Raw genomic sequence first — 19521 nt, 5'->3', positions numbered from 1 at the left:
AGAATGCATTAAAGGGAAAAACTGATCCGCTTTGGACCGCTTGCGAGATCCCTGAACGGATCTCGTACACAGAAACCAAAACGCCAGTGTGAAATTAGCCTAAAACGACGTCTAATAATGGGCTGTAGATATTTTTTACACTACTTTTCAGCAGTCATCTCATTATCACAGGCAGGTTCAAAGACAGGCAACACCTCTGAATAAATACCACAGGATCCACCATTCACAACAGGTGATGTCACAACCTATTTTTTCCCCATTTCTCCACAATACCCTCTGCATAGCTCACAGAGCATGTCTAAACCTTTTACAAGGGCGATTATTAGGAGCCAGAGTTCTTAGGAATGTCCATTCCCAACAATTGCCCTGTGTAAATGTGCCTCTGATGACCCGATGAAAGCTCGTTCACAGGGTGATTGTTTCTTTTATGCACCACGTAAAATCATCTGCAGCACGTCATCCTGTATAGACAGGGTTTTGCTGCCAGCAAAACATGATTTTCTACAGTGATGAACACAGTAGTGATCTCTTTTCCCATACACCGTAGACGATTCCTGCATGTCAATGCATCTCTCCTCTCTGCTCAATGATAAGAAAATATTGAGAATAAACAGTAACTGATAATTGCCCGTGTGGCTACTGTAAAGTATATCTCTACATGCTGCTAACAGCTGCTCAGGCAAGATGGCTGCCCCTCTTTAACCCCTTAGTGACCAAGCCTGTTTGGGCTTAATGACCAAGCCAAATTTTGGAAATCTGACGTGTCATTTTAGCTTAGAATAACTTTGTAATGATTTTGCACAAAGTAATTCTGACATTGTTTTCTCGTCACATATTGTACTTTACTTAGGTAGTAAAATTCTACCGATGAAATATGCGTATCTTTATTTTTTTTTAGAGGTTAACATTTATGAAAATTTGTAAAAATTGGCACATTTTCCTATTTTCAACTGCAATATTTCACATACATACATACTATTCAATATTTTTATCAGAAATATATTTCCACATCTTTACTTTATTTTGGCTGCACTTACAAAAAATGTTAATTTTTTTTGTATTTAAATGTGGGGGGCACCCTAATAACTCTCATCTGGGGGACCCGATCGGGGCATAATTTGAACTTCTCGCTCCTCTCCTGAGGAGAGAGACCTTACTGAGAGCAGCGGAGGCCGGCTTTCAGTCTGCGCATGCGCCGGGCCACCGCCGCCATCTTTCTTGAGGGTAAGGGTAAGGATCGGGACCCAGCTTAGGGCCAGAAGCGCTGGGGGACCCGATTGCTGCACCGGAGACTTTCTCCCTCCTCTCTTAACATGAGAGGAGGGAGAAAGTTTAGTGCGGGCAGCTCCGCTGCCGATATTTTCTGTGATCGCCGTGATAAAGTGTATCACGGTGATCAGAGACCGCTTGTCACAGTCTCTGATCACTGCCCCGAGCTCTCAGCTACCTCCGGTAGCTACTGGCATGGAGCTACAGCGTTTGATTTTTATCGCTAACTTGGGCTGAAGTGCCGCCGTAAAAAGGTGGCGCTCCAGCTCAAGGCCCCTTAGTGACCGCCGTAAAAACAAGTATGGGTGGTCACTAAGGGGTTAAAAAAAAAAAATCTATGGTTTTAAGAGGAATCTGATAGCTCCAAAACACCCCCAAAACTAGCGCAAGCAGTGTATAGTGTTAGTGACACTGTGCTTCTACAAACCAGCAGTAAAATGCATTGAGGGGACTCCTCCGAGTTCTCTCCATTCTGTGCATGAGCACAGGAGCCCTTTAAATGCATTTTTGCTGCTGGTTTGTCAGAGCACAGTGTAGAAATTCATAAGTAGATTCAGCGTCACACTATACAGCACACATCTTGTTTGGGGGGGGGGGGTTCAGAACTGACAGATTGCTTTTACTTGGTGTGACATTGTCTTTAAGATGAACTTTATTTAACATAAGGGTCATTTGAAAATAAAGTAGAAACCTGATACTATATTTCTGCAAGGTCAAAAAAGGATCATCTATATAAGTGTTCCCAACCAGCAGCTCACAATTCCCTACTGTGTAGTAAACAGCTCTCTGCTAGACCCACAAATTAGCAGCAGGTCTAGCAAACAGCCCACACATTTTCCTGCAGTGCAAGACGAAGGCCATTTATATGGAGAACCCATGAAAGGCTGTAGTTATAGTGCAAATGCCTCCTCCCCCCCCCCCCCCCCCTTACTGTAGAACGTCATTCACACTGCAGCCTGTGCCATTCATCAGGCTTTCCCAGGTTCACTCAAACTCCCTGAAGCCAGTTATGTGCAAAGTAAGACCAAGATAAGGCAGGCATGGCTCCTTATCTTTCTCCCAATCCTGCCCACCTCCACAATCTCCTTCCATGAGTGTAATAGGATATGTAAAGCAGCCAACCACTTCAAGAAGGACAGAAATAGAATGTTTTTTACCCAACAGTAAAAAAAATATTTTTAATAAAAGCTGTCTAGTGCATTTCTATTCCAGGTGAAAGAGCAATTAAGCTCCAAACATGTAAAGTACATCGCTGGGGCAGATTTACTAATCCTATAGATGGTGTAAGCTTAGGCTGCATAAACCCATACCACATTTATCACAGATGCGCCAAGTTTAAGCGCAGTTTACAACAAAGTCTAGGTGCACATACATTACAAGATGTCAACCATAGCATTCGGACAAAAAGTTAAAACCCGCAACACTGACTTCCAGCACACTGTGTGCTTTATGGTCAATTCCACTTACCTGTTTATATATGAACAAAAAATAGAGATTTACAAAACATTAGAAGCTGCAAAGGAGCACGCCCTGTAAGCAGGAGGTAAGAAAACCACTTTCGATAACAGAATTGCAGAGTGCACTACCCAGATCTAACGCTCTGTTCTGCTGAAATCACCTATTCACAAGACATTCATACAGAGATGCACTGGTTCCTTACCACATTCAAAAAAGTTGTAAACAGGACGAACTTTTAGGACTCTCTGCATATATTCATGGAGGATGCAAACTTCAGACTTTCCATTTGGATTAATAACAAACTCTGTCAAATAAAAAGTGTCAAAACATAAAAAAAATTATAAATGGAATGCTCATTATGTCACATTCAGCAGAATAGCAACAATTAATGTGCTGAAAATCCAAAATAACTTACAGATAGAATTTTAAAACCCCATCTAAACATAGCAAAAATAAATCTGCATGGAAATCACAGCAAAGTTAGAGTTCAGAAAGTGTCTGAATGTTTTTTCACCATGGTTGTTCAGTTTTTTTGCATTTGCAATAAATAAAAATATTTGATTTTACATTAACTCATGGTCAGTGGAAAAACAATGGTGTTAGAATAAACATACTAAACTCAATAGATACTTGTGAATAAGCTCTTATATACAGCAACACAAAACACCTACACTTAATAAAAAATTCGGGGGGTACAGTATCTTCTTATGGAGAGCACCTAAACGCCATGAGGAGACTTATAGGCCAGGCAACTCTCCTCTGGAATTCTGTGAAGAAAGGGATGCAAATGATCTCTTAACAAGCTCTGCCTCTAATGCCACCAGATGTAAGGCAGCTATCCTATAAAAGTCAATGTTCGACCCTTCAAATAGGCCTTGAGACATGACTTGGATATATAATAAGCCAGCACCTCAGCAGACAGCTGTTTCGGGGCAATTGCTCCTTATTAGTGCAGAGCAGAGAGTATTGGCTTTACTGGGTGAGAGGCCTATGTCAGGATTTGGGGGGGGGGGGGTACTATCCTTATCGAGACAAAGTACTACTTTACATCTGGTGGCTTTAGAAGCAGAGCTTGCTAAGAAAGATCTCATTCCAAAACTCAAATATTGAAACATAAAGCAACATTTTTACAACCAAATCATGTTGAACATGTAGTATTTTTAAACTAGTCAGCCAGAAAATGTGTTCTTTATTCACACATGTCGAATTTTGACAGGTTCTGTGAGAGAACCGAGACGTTGTCAAAATTCGACATGGTGAATAAAGAACACAATTTTCTATATTTCAAGGAGTGCTGCGGACATTCTTTGTTGTCTTCCGTCCTGAATCGAGGGACCACCACGGGCACCTTACATCTGCATGTGAAGGGAGTGCTGCCAGATTTTTTTCTATGGAGATTTAATATATATTAAATCATTTCAGAACTTTTTCCACCTTTAACGTGACCTATAAACTGTACCACTCAATAGAAAAACAAACTGAAATCTTTTAGGTGGGGGGAAGAAAACAAACAAAACTAAAATAATGTGGTTGCAGAAGTGTGCACACCCTCTTATAACTGGGTATGTAGCTGTGTTCAGAATTAAGCAATCACATTCAAAATCATGTTAAATAGGAGTCAGCTTACACCTGCCATCATTTAAAGTGCCTCTGACTAACCGCAAATAAAGTTCAGCTGCTCTAGTTGGTCTTTCCTGAAATTTTCTTAGTCACATCCCACAGCAAAAGCCATGGTCCACAGAGAGCTTCCAAAGCATCAGAGGGATCTCATTGTTAAAAGGTATCAGTCAGGAGAAGGGTACAAAAGAATTTCAAAGGCATTAGATATACCATGGAACACAGTGAAGACAGTCATCATCAAGTGGAGAAAATATGGCACAACAGTGACATTACCAAGAACTGGACGTCCCTCCAAAATTGATGAAAAGATGAGAAGAAAACTGGTCTGGGAGGTTACCAAGAGGCCTACAGCAACATTAAAGGAGCTGCAGGAATATCTGGCAAGTACTGGCTGTGTGGTACATGTGACAACAATCTCCCGTATTCTTCATATGTCTGGGCTATGGGGTAGTGGCAAGACGAAAGCCTTTTCTTACGAAGACAAACATCCAAGCCAGGCTACATTTTGCAAAAATACATCTGGAGTCTCCCAAAAGGATGTGGGAAAAGGTGTTATGATCTAATGAAACCAAGGTTGAACTTTGGCCATAATTCCAAAAGATATGTTTGGCGCAAAAACAACACTGCACATCATCAAAAGAACACCATACCCACAGTGAAGCATGGTGGTGGCAGCATCATGCCAAGGGGCTGTTTTACTTCAGCTGGAACTGGGGCCTTAGTTAAGCTAGAGGGAATTATGAACAGTTCCAAATACCGGTCAATATTGGTACAAAACCTTTCGGCTTCTGCTAGAAAGCCGAACATGAAGAGGAACTTCATCTTTCAGCACAACGACCCAAAGCATACATCCAAATCAAGAAAGGAATGGCTTCACCAGAAGAAGATTCAAGTTTTGGAATTACCCAGCCAGAGCCCAGACCTGAATCCGATTGAAAATCTGTGGGGTGATCCCGAAGAGGGCTGTGCACTGCAATCTGACAGATTTGGAGTGTTTTTGCAAAAAGAGTGGGCAAATCTTGCCAAGTCAAAATGTGCCATGCTGATAGACTCATACCCAAAAAGACTGAGTGCTGTAATAAAATCAAAAGGTGCTTCAACAAAGTATTAGTTTAAGGGTGTGCACACTTATGCAACCATGTTATTTTATTTTTATATTTTTTCTTCCCTCCACCTAAAAGATTTCAGTTTGTTTTTCAATTGAGTTGTACAGTTTATAGGTCTCAAACTTAAAAGGTGCAAAAAGTTCTTAAATTATTTATCTTTGTCTCATTTTTTTATATCACAGAAACCTGACATTTTAACTGTGGTGTGTATACTATTTATATGCTCAGAAACATTATGCTAATGAAAACCACACAACATGTATATCAAGTATGATGCAGTGAAGATGTTAAAAAGAGTTTAAAGATGACTTAAAAAAATTCTAAATGCCATACAGGAGATGCCCTCTCAGATGGGTAATCACTGTGGCTGTTGAGTAGTTGCATGGTTCTCTTCTGGCATTTATTGTGTGTCAAGTCAGAATAGGACATTGGGACCAGTGAAGGCGGCTTTTTTTTTCTCTCCCTAGAAAACTCCTTCAACTATTCAACAGCACATCTGATAAAATGCAAAACAACATAATAATATATATTTGCAGAAATAAACCTTTCTTTGTTGGTGCATCCTGAACAGATAAGGTTATAAGTTTCTGATTGGCAGGTAAAATTGGTCGTTCAGATCCTGCTTGCTTGCGTTTCACTTCACGATTGAATTGTCTTCTTTCTGCCCATGTCCTGAACTTTTTGACTGTAACCTGCTCAAAATCAAATCTTTTTTCCAAATAGCTGCGGAAATCTTCCAGGTCTATAAAATAAATTACAAGCAGGACATATTTTGTTGAGTATGACACCCTTTTTTGTTCTCCGTATACCGCATATATCATCAGTAGTGTTGAGCGAAGCTAGTTTCGGATGCTTCATCCGAAAGACGCTTCATTCAAAACTTTGGAATAATACTGGGCGGAGATTAGTCTCCGTACAGTATTAAAATGTATGGGCTCCGATGAGCGAAATTAAGTTATTCACAAAGTTGCGTGCGACTTTGTTGAATAACTTCAATAGTTTAAAACTTGAACCCAAACTCTGCTTTGGTTCAGACTAGTAATTCGGAACCAAAGCAGAGTTCGATTTCAAGTTTTAAAGAGGCTTTCCGCTTTAAAAATCAACTACCGAAGTTATTCAACAAAGTCACACGCGACTTTGTGAATAACTACGGCTCATCGGAGCCCATACATTCTAATACTGTACGGAGACAGATCTCCGTACAGTATTATTCCGAAGTTTAGAAGCTGTGTTAATATCGATTACGATCTTTGCGCATTAAAATGAGCGTGTGTGGTTTCATAAAGAACTTTTTCTTTTATACTGCAAACATCCACTGGCAGCGCTTGTGATCAGAGACATCAATGTCCTTGTCTGTTGCAAGAGGTCACTTAGAGGAAGGGTGCTCCCTCCAATAACTGATCACTCCCTACCCCACAATGAGATCATGAGAACCATTTTGTTAATACTGCATCCGAAGATAAAAAGGTTCCCAGGCTCGCCATTGTAAAATTCCTATTAACTACCTAAGTTACATTAAAATTGGAAAAACCCTCTCTAAAATGTCACTTATAGTAGATTTTGAATTTATGCCTCAAATAAATATAGTTAAGTGCATTTTAACCCCTTAGGAAGAAAACTAGTTTTAGCTGTAAGCAAGGACTTGGCATTGAATTTTACAGGATGAGTTGTAGTTTAGATAGAAATCATTTTTTAGTATATATAAACTTATCAGGGAGGTATTTTTTTTCTTTCCATAACAAGAAGTCTCAAAGTCTAAACTCACACAGGGATTGGAGGAAGGTCTGTGAGCCGCCTCTTCTCCCTCCATGCTGCCTGCTCACCCCCCCCCCCCCCCCTTCTCCTCCACATGCAAATGCAGCCCTCACTTCAACCTGCTCTATTCAAGCTACACCATGCTTAGCTCTATGATGCTGTTCTTGTTTTAAAGCAAAGATTCTCAAGATGCCCTAGCTGCAATCCAACCTGAAAAGGAGCTAGCAGAAGCGGACCTCTATTGCAGCCACACATCCAGCAGGGCTTGCGTAAAACAGTACTGTCCTCTTTCTGCTTGTACAGACAGAGTTCAGGATAATTAGTCAGGTTAAATGGTCAGTTTAAGCCCTTCCTCAGGTAGGGCTTAATATGAACATAGCATTATTGTCAGACTGCAATACAATTTGATTGATTGGTATAAGCAATCTAATTACCTCAAGCAAAAAAGTTAGTTTTTTTTTTAAAAACAAAAAAGTGAATTTCAGAATATGGCAAAGTTTTATATAATTTTAGAAATATTAAATTATAACAAACAGTAAAAATTTGGTAGAGCTTTAAACATAAAACCCACAGAATAAAAGGCTAAGTGTCATTTTTACAGCCCAGTGAAAACAGTGTAACCCAAACCTGTAAAACTATACAGCAATAGTTTTTTTCACAGCCCCCTCACCTACAAGTGACAGCTATAGTATCCAACCAGGACACCATTACAGCCGCCACTCAAACCAGAGGAAAGGGGCTGTAAAGCAGCTCAATGCAGAGAGCATTTCAGTGAAGCACTGCCTCCTGGGCTAGTGATGGCTAACCTTCTGGCACTCCAGCTGTGGTGAAAATATGACTCCCAACAAGCTCCATTCATTTCTATGGAGTTCTGAGAACAGCCAAGCAAGGGGGCATCTTGGGAGTCGTAGTTTTACCACAGCTGGAGCGCCGAAGGTTAGCCATCACAGATCTAGTAGAACATTAGTTCATATTCACACTACTACTAATCATAAAAGGTCTATAAAAAAGTATGTTTGTACTGCTCTCCCCAGACTCCCTTTAACCACTTCACATCCAGGCCATTTGCCCCCTTCCTGACCAGGCCTAATTTTGCAAATCTGACATATATCACTTTATGTGGTAATAACTTTGGAACGCTTTTACTTATTAAAGCCATTCAGAGATTGTTTTCTCGTGACACATTGTACTTCATGATAGTCATAAGTTTTTGTCAATATATTTCACCTTTATTTATGAAGTTTTGAAAAATTCGCAATTTTCTAAATTTCTATTTCTCTGCTTTTAAAACAAAGTGATAGCTCATAAAATATTTATTACTTAACATTCCCCATATGTCTACTTTATGTTGGCATCATTTTGGAAATGTAATTTTTTTTTTTAGGACGTTAGAAGGCTTAGAATTTTAGAAGTAATTCTTAAAAAATTTAAGAAAATTGCCAAAACCCACTTTTTAAGGACCAGTTCAGGTCTGAAGTCACTTTGTGGGGTTTACATAATGGATACCCCCATAAATGACCCAAATGTAGAAACTACACCCCTCAAGTTACTTAAAACTGATTTTACAAACTTTGGTAACCCTTTAGGCGTTCCACAAGAATTAAAGGAAAATGGAGATCAAATTTTAAAATTTAATTTTTTGGGCAGATTTTCCATCAAGGGTTAACAGCCAAACAAAACTCAATATTTATTACCCCGATTCTGCGGTTTACAGAAACACCCCACATGTGGTCTAAACTGATGTAAGGGAGCAGAAGAAAAGGAGCGCCGCATGGTTTTTGGAAGGCAGATTTTGCTGAACTGGTTTTTAGATGCCATGTCCCATTTGAAGCCACCCTGACGCACCCTTACAGTAGAAACTTTCAAAAAGTGACCCCATTTTGGAAACTAGGGGATAAGGTGCCAGTTTTATTGGTACATATGATTTTTTTGATCATTCATTATAAACACTTTATGGGGCAAGGTGACCAAAAAAAATTTGTTGTTTTAGCACAGCTTTTATTTATTTTTACAGCGTTCACCAGGGGTTAGGTCACGTGATATTTTTATAGAGCAGATCGTTACGGACGTGGCAATACCTAATATGCATACTTTTTCTTATTTATTTAAGTTTTACACAATAATAGCATTTTTGAAACAAAAAAATTCTGTTTTAATTGCGTCCATGTTCTGAGAGCTATAGGTTTTTTTTATTTTTTTGGACTGGGTGGATCATGTGATATATTTATAGAGCCGACCGTCACAGACGCGGCAATACCAAATATGTATATTTTATTTTTTCTATTTTAAACATTTTTTTATTCCTTACTTGGGGAATTTTTATTAATTATTTTTACACGTGAAAACCTTTTTTTATTTTAACACTATATTTGACACTTTTTGTCCCCCATAAAAAGGTCATACAAGACCTCTGGGGGACATTTAACTTCACTTTTTTTTTTCACTATTGATTTGAGTGCAGAGCTGATCGAGGTCTGTGAAAGACCCGATCACCTCCTGCACTTTCTGGCCCCAGCGGTCACATGACCACCGGGCCAGAACAGGAAGCGCATAGCGCTTACTGCACTGTATACACAGAACTTGGTGAGCGCTGTTTATACAGCGATCTAGAAGGCAGGGACACCTGTGAACTGTCCCTGCCTTCTCTAAGGGTTGCCCTGCTGTCACTGACAGCGGGCAACCCGATCTGCAGCTGCACGATTAGCGTGCAGCTGCAATCTCTTAATGGACGTTCCAGAATGTCCATTCAGAGATTAACCGACCGCCCAAGAACGTTTATAGTCAATAGGCAGTCGGGAAATGGTTAAAGTGTAACTGCCATTTCACTACCAAAAATTAAAATCCTAACATATGTGATGCTGAAGGGAAGATATTCATGGAGCTTTATTTTACCTTTCTGGTGTCTGTATTCAGCGCTTAGCAACCATATTTCTCTACGCCTCTATTTCAGCATCTTAAAATGCTAATCATAAAATGGCCTCTGCAGGATTTCCTGTGATGATGTTTGCCATGCTCTTGAGGCCATCCTGTATTCCCCCAACTTCCCAATACCCCTTGCTCTCCCCACATCAACTAGCAGGACCAATCAGAAAGCAGATAACTTCCCCCACTACCCCAGAGCAGTGTGTATCCTCTCACATACAGCTAACCAGAGAAAAGCCCTGCAATTACATGAAATCACTAAGCATTTGTTTTAGCCTCTTAATAATCACCTTAAAAAGGTTTTTAAAGGAACCATTTTGGGGTATATATAGTGTACTAAATAACATTTTATTTTTAGGGGGAAAGATTAAAAAAAAAAAATGCAATTTTTTTATGGCGTTCACTGTGTGGTAAAAGTAACGTACTTTTATTATTATGTGGGTCACTACATTGATGATTATGTCACATTTCTATATATTTTTCTCTGCAGCTGCTCCCTCATTCTCCTACACACTGACAGGGAAGGGGGCTGCTTTAGCTGCTAATATCTCATTTGGTACCAGCTAGAGATATGTGCCTTGTATTGTTTGAAAGCTGACATTCCAACAAGCAATATCAGAATTACAGCAATATGGTTCAGTACAGGGCAAGATATCACTGCAGCTGAAAGTGAAAGTAAAAAAAACTAGATTTTTGTACTTACTGTCAAATCTGTTTCTCATCCGCTCATTGAGGGACACAGGCTTGACAATGCGGTATAGCTGTTGCCAATAGGAGGCAGACACTAAGCACAAAGGTGTGAGCTCCGACCTTCAGCTATGCCCCTCCTACAGGGACTAAGCTAAATCAGTTAGTGCAAAAGCAGAAGAAGAAAGACAAAAACAGGAAAATCAAACTATGTACAAACCCAGAACCACACAGGCCAGAACAGGCGAGAGCCGTGTCCTCCAATGAACGGAAGAGAAACTGATTTTACGTTAAGTACAAAAATCGGAATTAGACTTACCGGTAATTCGGTTTCCATGAAATCACTATGACGGCCACAAGGAGATTGACCCTTGACCTCTGTTGGGGCAGGAACAGATAAAGCTTAAAACGCCCCCACCTCCACCATACACCAGTGCTTTCCAAAATTATCAGAGTCAAGGTGGAGACAACTATAGAAACGTATTATACAAATAGAAGGTATTGCTTCATATCCCCACAAAACATAAATTAGGGAGGGAATAATGGGCCATCATGGTGATTTCATGGAAACCGAATTACAGGCAAGTCTAATTCCAATTTTCCATATTACCATGACGGCCACAAGGAGATATCAAAATTATAATATCAAGGGGGAGGGCTACTGCCTGAAGGACCCTACGTCCAAAGGACAGATCAGCAGTATTCGAAAAATCTAAGCGGTAATGCTTTATAAAAAGGTATGTCCACTGGACCAGGTTGCCACCCTACAAATATCTTCCAAGAAGGCATCTGCTCTTTCAGCCTGTGAAGAGGACATAGCTCTGGTTAAATGTGGTTGAATGTGCTTTTATGTTAGTTGGACAAGAAAATTCCTGAGTGGTATAACAATGGGAAATTGTGCACTTAATCCATCTAGCGATGGAGGATCTAGACAACCTCTTCCCTTTGTTCTTCCCTGAGAAATGAACAAGACGACTAATCGGACTTCCTAAAGTTTTTTGCGACCTCCAAGTATTTTAGAACCGCTCGTCTAACATCTAGGGTGTGAAAGAAACTCTCCCTGCTATTTTTTTTTATTTTTATTATTATTACAAAAAGATGGGAGAATGATCTCTGTGGAAGTCGGATACTACCTTGGGAAGGAACCCCGGATCTAGTCTAAGTATTATCCTATCTTCCAGGATTCTGAGGTAGGGTTCCCTAATTGAAATTGCATGCATCCTCACCGAGCCTCCTTGCAGACATGATGATTGCAATCAGAAATGCGGTTTTAAAATTATAGAAATTTGAGCGGACAGTCTTCGAGAGGTTCAAATGGACTCATGGTTAGGCCTTTAAAACAGTATTAAGGCTCCAGGAAGGAACTCAAGATTTTAGTGTGGGCCTCAGTCTTGCTTCAGCTCTCATGAATCTTCTGATCCACCCGAGACTTGCCAAGTCCGCATCAAAGAAGCAGCTGACACTTGTGTTTTTAGAGTAGATTGCCTAAGACCTAACTCTAGGCCCTGTTGGAGGAAATCTAAGATTTGTTGAATCTTTGGAATAACCAAGTTAAGAGAATATTCCCCTGACCAAGAACAGAACCTCTTCCAGATTCGGCCAAGTATATGGCCGAAGTCACCTTCTTCCTACTGGCCCCAAGTGTAACCATGTCCTTACCTGAAAGTCCTTGACGTCTCAGTATTTCGGCCTCAGGATACAGGCTGTTAGCCTTAAAAATTCTGGATGAGGATGTAGTATCGGCCCTTGATGTAGAAGGTCTTTCCTGAGTGGGAGAGACCATGGATGGGGGGGGGGGGGGGGGTGTCGAGAGGCCAATTGGAGGAAATGCATAACATAGGTTGCCCCTTGGATCCAGGGAACAGAATCTGTTCACTTTTCTGTTGTCTTTTGACATAAGTCTATGTCTGGTGACCCCCATTTGTCTACTATCATACTGAAGACTTCTGGATTTAGGGACCATTCTGTTTGGTCCAATGTTTGATGCTGAGGAAGCCCGCCTTCCTGATTGAGGGCCCCTTTGAGGCAAGTCACCGATATAGACCTCACGTTCCTTTTCGCCTAGTGAAATATCTTGTTTGAAAGGTCTATGAGCTTCTTTGATTTTGTGCCTCTATGATGCGATAGGTAGGCCACAGTCGTCGTATTGTTCGACAATATCCTCAGGTGGCGATTCTGGAGGGTTTCTTCTGCCACCTTTAAGGTTTCACACACTGCACTCAGCGCCCTTAAGTTTGAGGATTGGCTGCTTACCGAAAGGGCCCAGGAACCTTGGTAACAGGAGTCCCCAATTTTTGCACCCCAGCCCGACTAGCTGGCATTGGTCTTGATCTGGACAAACGGAGACTTCCTCCAGGTCACTCCCTGTGAGAGATTCCTGCTCACCTTCCACCAGTTTAAGGAGGTCTTTACGTAGCCTGGAATGTGAACCTTGTGGTCTAGCGGCCTTTGTTGTTTGTCCCAGATGTCCAGAATCCAGGACTGCATGGGACAGGAATGCAGCTGGCTCCACATTACTGATGGGATACAGGCTGTCAATGTTACCAGCAAGCTCATAGCCTCTCTCACCAGATTCTCTTCCTCTGGAAGGACCTGATTTTTTCCCCCCAAAGCCTGAACCTTGCCTGAGGGCAGGAAGGTAGTCTGTGACTGCGAGTCCAGGATGACTCCTGGGAACCGTACTCTGGTTGATGGATGTAGACAGGATTTCTGAGGATTGACGATCCAACCGAGCTCCTTTAGAGTAGATAAAAAGATGTCTAGATCTGTTAGTATCTACTGTATCTCCTACTAGTAAGAAATAGTCTAGATAGGGGATCAGATTCAGTTCCTTCTGTCTCAAGAATGCGACCATCTCTATTACCAATTTGGTGAATATTCTGGGAGCAGAGGAAATTCCAAATGGAAGAGCCGTAAATTGAAAATGGCAAGTGTTGCCCCGTTGGTTTTTTATGCCAAATCTTATAAATTGAGAGTTGTGGTGGATCGGGATGTGATGGTAAGCGTTTTTTTAAGTCCACAGTACACATCCATGCATTCTTTTTTTATTAGGGAAATTAGAGAACCCAGCGATTCCATCCTGAATTAACTGTAAGTAATGTACTTGAGGAATCTCAAGTTTATAAATCATACGGAATGATCCGTCCTTTTTTACCAGAAAGAGACTGGAGTAAAATCCCTGACCCTGTTCTGAGACTGGGACCTGAATTACAACACCTATCCCTATGAGGTCTTTGATGCTCTGCCAAATGCCGCTCCGAGCTTTCCTTGACCCCAGATTCGATATATAAAATCTCTTTGGGGGTGCTGAAGAAAATTCTATCTTGTAGCCTGCTCTGACTACCTCCTGGACCCAGGGATTTGAGGTTATATTTTCTCAGGCAGATAGAAAATGTTTCAGTCTTCCCTCCACTCTGGCGTCATTGTTTATCTCTGGGTTTACTCTGTGGGTTAAGGAGAAACCCTCTCCCTTTACCTCCTTTGGGGTAAACTCCAGCGGCCTGACTTCCCTTTTCCACTGTAGGATCTCTCTTGTCCCTGAAAGGAACGAAAGGGCACTTTCCTCCTATAAGTTCTATCCTCAGGAAATCCCTTTCTTTTTATCAAAAGCCTTTTCAAGTACCTTGTCTAAGACTGGCCCGAAGACGTATTCACCTGATAGAACATAATTTCATTTTTTGAAGTTTTGCCCCCGGACTAGGATTTCATCCAAAGGGCACAACGTGCTGCATTAGAAAGACCTGCATCCTTGGCTGAAAATCGAATAGACTCCGCTGAAGCATCCGCCAAAAAGGCCATTGCAGATTTAAGTAGGGAAATAGAATTTATTATCTCCTCCCTGGGTGTCTTATTCCGCAAATGGGATTCTAGTTTGTTCAGCCAAAGGCACATAGACCTTGCTACTAAGGTTGCAGCGATGTTAGATTTGAAATTAAACATAGAGGCTTCCCAAGATTTCCGTAATAAGCTATCTGCTTTCCTCTCAATGGGGTCTCTCAATTGCAATGGGTCCTCAAAGGGCAATGAGGTTTTCTTACTGACCTTGGCCACTTGTACATCTATCTTAGGGATCTCGTCAAATAGTTTAGACTCCGTCAGATGAAACAATTGACGGTTCTTATATTCTCTGGATACCCCTAGTCTCTTCTCATGGTCTGACCATTACTCTAATATCATATCCCTAATGTTTTCATTAATTGGGAACACTCTGGCTCTTTTGGTCCTTAGACCCCCAAACATCTCCTCCTGAATAGAGTGAGGTTTTTGAACGTCCTCCACCCCCATGGTGGATCTTTCAGCTTTTAGGAGATCTGACATCTCCTCAGAGGCAAAATAGAATATTTACTCCCCTCGGGAACTCTCCTTCCGAAAAAGGATCTTCCTCCTCCCAATGCCTGGAAGAGGAAGCGCAATCACCCATGCACTCAGAATCAGAAGAGAAGGGTGGAATTATTTTTTGCCTCTTTGGAGGTAAGGGTCCCTGGTCAGATTCCGACATCTGGGATAATGAAGCAGCCTTGACCTCCTTCTGGATCATGGAGCGAACTTTGTCCCTTAGAGACACACGTTCCTCCACTATATTAGAAATGCGTTCTTTGCAGATCTTTTTGGGGTATCCGTCTGGTAACCTTTTAAAACATGAAATGCATTTTGACTTTTTTGTTTTGTTTCTTCTGAGCCTCCTTAGATACCTATGAGGCGAGAACAGACCAAAAAATTTAGATGGATGGACATACGTATTGCAAAATAGGTGCACAACCGTTGTGCACAATAATCAGAGGAGACCCTGAATATTATGAAGGGTGAACCCCAACCCCAAATGAGTGCTATAGAAAATTAACAATCCCCACAGGGAACTTACAGGAGTAGGAGCATCAAGCTCTCTGGGCGATTGTGGTTCCGGGCCTGACATCTCTGAACACCAGACCTCAGATCAGTCACACGCAGCTCCTCATTTTGCTGCCCAGCATTTGAACACTGCGAGTCGCCCGCCTCCTACGTCACTTCCTGGACGCACCAGAAGTGACGTCATCCAATACGCTAATGCACCGGGCGCTCTCTCCAGCTTAAGCCACCAGGGCCAGGAGGAGGACGCTACCCCGGGAACAGGCTCCGGATAAACCAGAGCGAGCCCTCCCATCTCTCCCCTGCCCAGCATTGGCACTAGACCGAAGGAAGCACCACGTGTCCTGCGGTTCAAGATAAGTGCCACAGCACCCTTGTTCTCACCAGGAGATCCACATTTATAAAGGCCAACTTCTTTTCTCATCCCCCTGACCCACAAGGAGACCTTTCTCTGCCCTGGCCTCTGTAGGGACACAAAACACTGGTGTACGGTGGAGGTGGAGGTGGAGGGGGGGGGGGGACATTTTAACCTCTGTTCCTGCCCCTACAGAGGTCAAGGCTCAATCTCCATGTTGATGATATGGAAAATCTAGTTCTCATCCGCATCATTGGGGGACACAGGTTTGACCATCGGATATTACAGAGCAGTCCCCAAGGGTGGGCATAACAAGAAACCCTCCTGCCAATCAGAGAACCGTTGTCTGCAAAACGCTACACCCAGAGAAGTCAGAACACGCAAAGGTGTGCACTGGAAAAAGTGTGCAAAGACGACCAGGTAGCTGCCTGGCATACCTGAAGGTACAAAGCCCCGTGATGCACTGCCCAAGCTATAGACACTAAGCTAAAACTGAAGATATTGGGTTAAATGGATCCCGCGCTGTGAGAGAAGACACTTCCCTGTGACACTATAATAGATTCATCAAAATGCAACAACTTTGTTTAGTGTGATTTGTATATGCAGAGTTCTCACCTGTGATTGTATGCTGCCAATTGCCTCAATATTCCCGGTGTTTCCTTGTTGTTGCATTTGATAAATTATAGTGTCACAGGGAAGTGTCTTCTCTCACAGCGCAGGATCCATTTAATCCAATATCTTCTGTAAGACTGTTTGTGTTGAGTCCAGGCAGGGCTCTCAACTGGATACCCAGCCACGGCACCCAGGATTGTTTCCAGGGTAGTATCAGACACATAGCTTACCTATAGTAGCGGAAGCGCAGGGGTACCTTCTCTACTAAGCTAAAACTGATTTAGCTTAGTCCTTTGTAGGAAGGGTATAGCTGAAGGAGAAGAGCTCACACCTTTATGCTTAGTGTCCGCCTCCTAGTGGCAACAGCTATACCCCATGGTCAAGCCTGTGTCCCCCAATGATACGGATGAGAAAGCAGGTTTTACCCGCGATTAATCCCGACTCGATTTCTAACAGTGATATCTCCTCTGTCATTCTGGTCCTATATGAAAGCCGGGAATGTCAGCTTTCAAAGAAGACCAGTTGCAAGTTTGTAGCTGCTACCATTCAGGAGAAAGCAGTATCTAAAGCAGCCCCCCCCTCCCCCCTCCACTTTCTTCCGGAGCCCAGGCACTCAGGGCTGTCCTCCTCCTCCCAATGCTCTCCCCCCCTCATGTTTATATCCGATAGGAGACGGCCTGCACATGACAACGCTTTGAGAAGAGGCCTGCTCAATGAGAAAGTGACACGCATTTCTCGGTGTTACTATGAGATGAAACTAAAAAAAGATTAAATTATAAAGCACAAACGCATTTATACAGCAGAGTGTACTATACCATTAGGGTATAAAACCATGAAACGGTAGTTACACTTTAAAGTTTTTTGTAGCTAGTAGACAATTTGATACTAGAAATATGTTTATTGGTGTAACTAACGAGCTCTACTTACCAATGGATTCATCTTTACAAACTTCTACTTTAGCTTTAACTTGGCCCAGCACCCCCTGAGCGACTTCCACTGTTGTCTCTTTATCATCAGGAGTCAAATTAACATCAACAGTGGAATCTGCCTCAACAGAATGGTGCTCCAAGTTTTTTTCACACGGAGCCTCTGACGGAAGACTAGCTGGAGAAGTCTCACTATTCTTTTCCTTCTCTTCATTATCCTTCATTTTCTTGTAGTGTAAGCAAGGAATACTACTGACGGGAGGATCATGTTTCTGTAATATCAAATAAATAAAAAAAATCTGATTGTTTAAACACTATACAGTAAAATATACAATTGATTTTATATAGGCTTTCTATCCTACCTAACCTCACACCTCCTATCATTATGCTGATAACCAGTTGTGGAACAGTAGGATAAAAGATAGGCAGCCATTGATGTATAAATAGTGGGCTATATAAAGTGAACTAGATGAAGTCATGGTAACAGCGAAGTACATGAGATCTCACACCCATATGGATCAATATGAACATTATGTATTGGTATATCTTTATAGTTCTCATATTACCGGAGTTTTGACCCTCCTCTTACCAGACCAGTTTTTCAGCTTTAGCAAACTGCAAATCATTTATGAGGCAACCTACAAGTATTTGATTTTTCACGGGACACATTAGACCTTCTTTTTTCCAATTTTATGGCAGATATAATATTTGTCAAAAAATTTTAAGATTATAAAAAAAAAAAAAAAAAAAAAAAAAAAAAAAAAGTGCATTCCAAGGGTACTTTCACATTAGCAGCAGGCTGTTACGGGGGAAGGGGGGGGTGAACAGCCTGTCGGATCCGTCCTGCCGCTAGTTCACGTGTGCCCCTGGACTGCTGCTCCGTCCCCATTGACTATAATTGGGGTGGGGGCGGAGTTCCGGCGGCGGCACGGCGAGAGGCAGCTGGACTAAAAATACTGCATGTCGTAGTATATATAGTCAATGGGGATGGAGCGGCAGTCCAGGGGAAAACACATGAACTAGAGGCAGGACGGATCCGACAGGCTGTTCATCACCACCACCCATGAGGCTGATCGCATACATTTTACCCTTCAGATGCCGTGGTCAAATGTGACCACAGCATCTGATCAGCCCGGAAGCGGAAGTCACAGCGGTAACAGCGTTCCCTGGCTGAGATCGGGGAACCTGTTACAATTGCTGAAATATACACCGAAGCCAGCTTGAGGCTTTGGTCTATTTCAGGAATATACCAATACATGCCACTAGGTGGCAGCATTGTATTGTTATATTCCAAATTAAGTGTTCAATGATGGCTATATAGCCATCAATGAACACAATGGGCATTCTAATGATTGCCAGTTATTGTCACCAAAGGAGACTTAAAAAAAAAAAAGAAAAAAAAAAGGCCAATTTGCCATTTTTTGTCACTTCAACTACCCAATATATTTTTTTTTATTAAAACTGATCAAAAAGTTGCGCACACACTTCAAATTGGTTTCACTGAAAAGAACAGATCGTCCCGCAAAAAATTTGCTCTCACACAGCCCTGTACATATAACTACAAAAAAAGTTATAGGTGTCAGCATTTGGTTATAAAACAAAAAAGGTTTTCTTCCTCAAAGGTTTTAATATTTTTTTTTTCAGTATTAAAAAGCAAGAAGAATTGTACAAGTGTGGTATCGTTGTAACCGTACTGACCTGGACAAAGAAGATAACAGGTCCATTTTACCACAGTCTAGAGTGCAAAATAAAATCCTTTATCAGAATTGTGTTTTTTCCCAATTCTATTCCATTTGGATTTTTTTTTCCCCCCCAATTCTTACTACATGGCATGCAACTGCAAATGGTGCTATTAGAAAGCACAACTTCTGCAAAAAAATAAACCCTCATAAGGCTATGTGAATGGAAAAATAAAAAAGTTAGGACTATGGGAAGGCGGGGAGTGAAAAACGAAAACGCAAAAACT

At 41.6% G+C, this 19521-nt stretch overlaps 1 protein-coding gene across 1 annotated transcript in view; it reads right to left on the bottom strand.

Moving 5' to 3' along the window:
* DGCR8 (DGCR8 microprocessor complex subunit) overlaps window positions 1–19521 on the bottom strand; it is a 58909-nt gene that overhangs the window by 23606 nt on the left and 15782 nt on the right. The window contains exons 5-7 of the mRNA XM_044290016.1: window positions 17557–17827; window positions 5998–6195; window positions 2930–3031 (exon numbers count right to left, since the gene is read on the bottom strand). Coding sequence (XP_044145951.1) covers window positions 2930–3031; window positions 5998–6195; window positions 17557–17827 — 571 coding nt within the window. The remainder of the gene's footprint in view (window positions 1–2929; window positions 3032–5997; window positions 6196–17556; window positions 17828–19521) is intronic.

Source organism: Bufo gargarizans, chromosome 1, assembly GCF_014858855.1.
Source record: "Bufo gargarizans isolate SCDJY-AF-19 chromosome 1, ASM1485885v1, whole genome shotgun sequence".
NCBI classification, from domain to species: Eukaryota; Metazoa; Chordata; class Amphibia; order Anura; family Bufonidae; genus Bufo; species Bufo gargarizans.
This window is presented reverse-complemented; position numbering and strand designations above follow the sequence as displayed.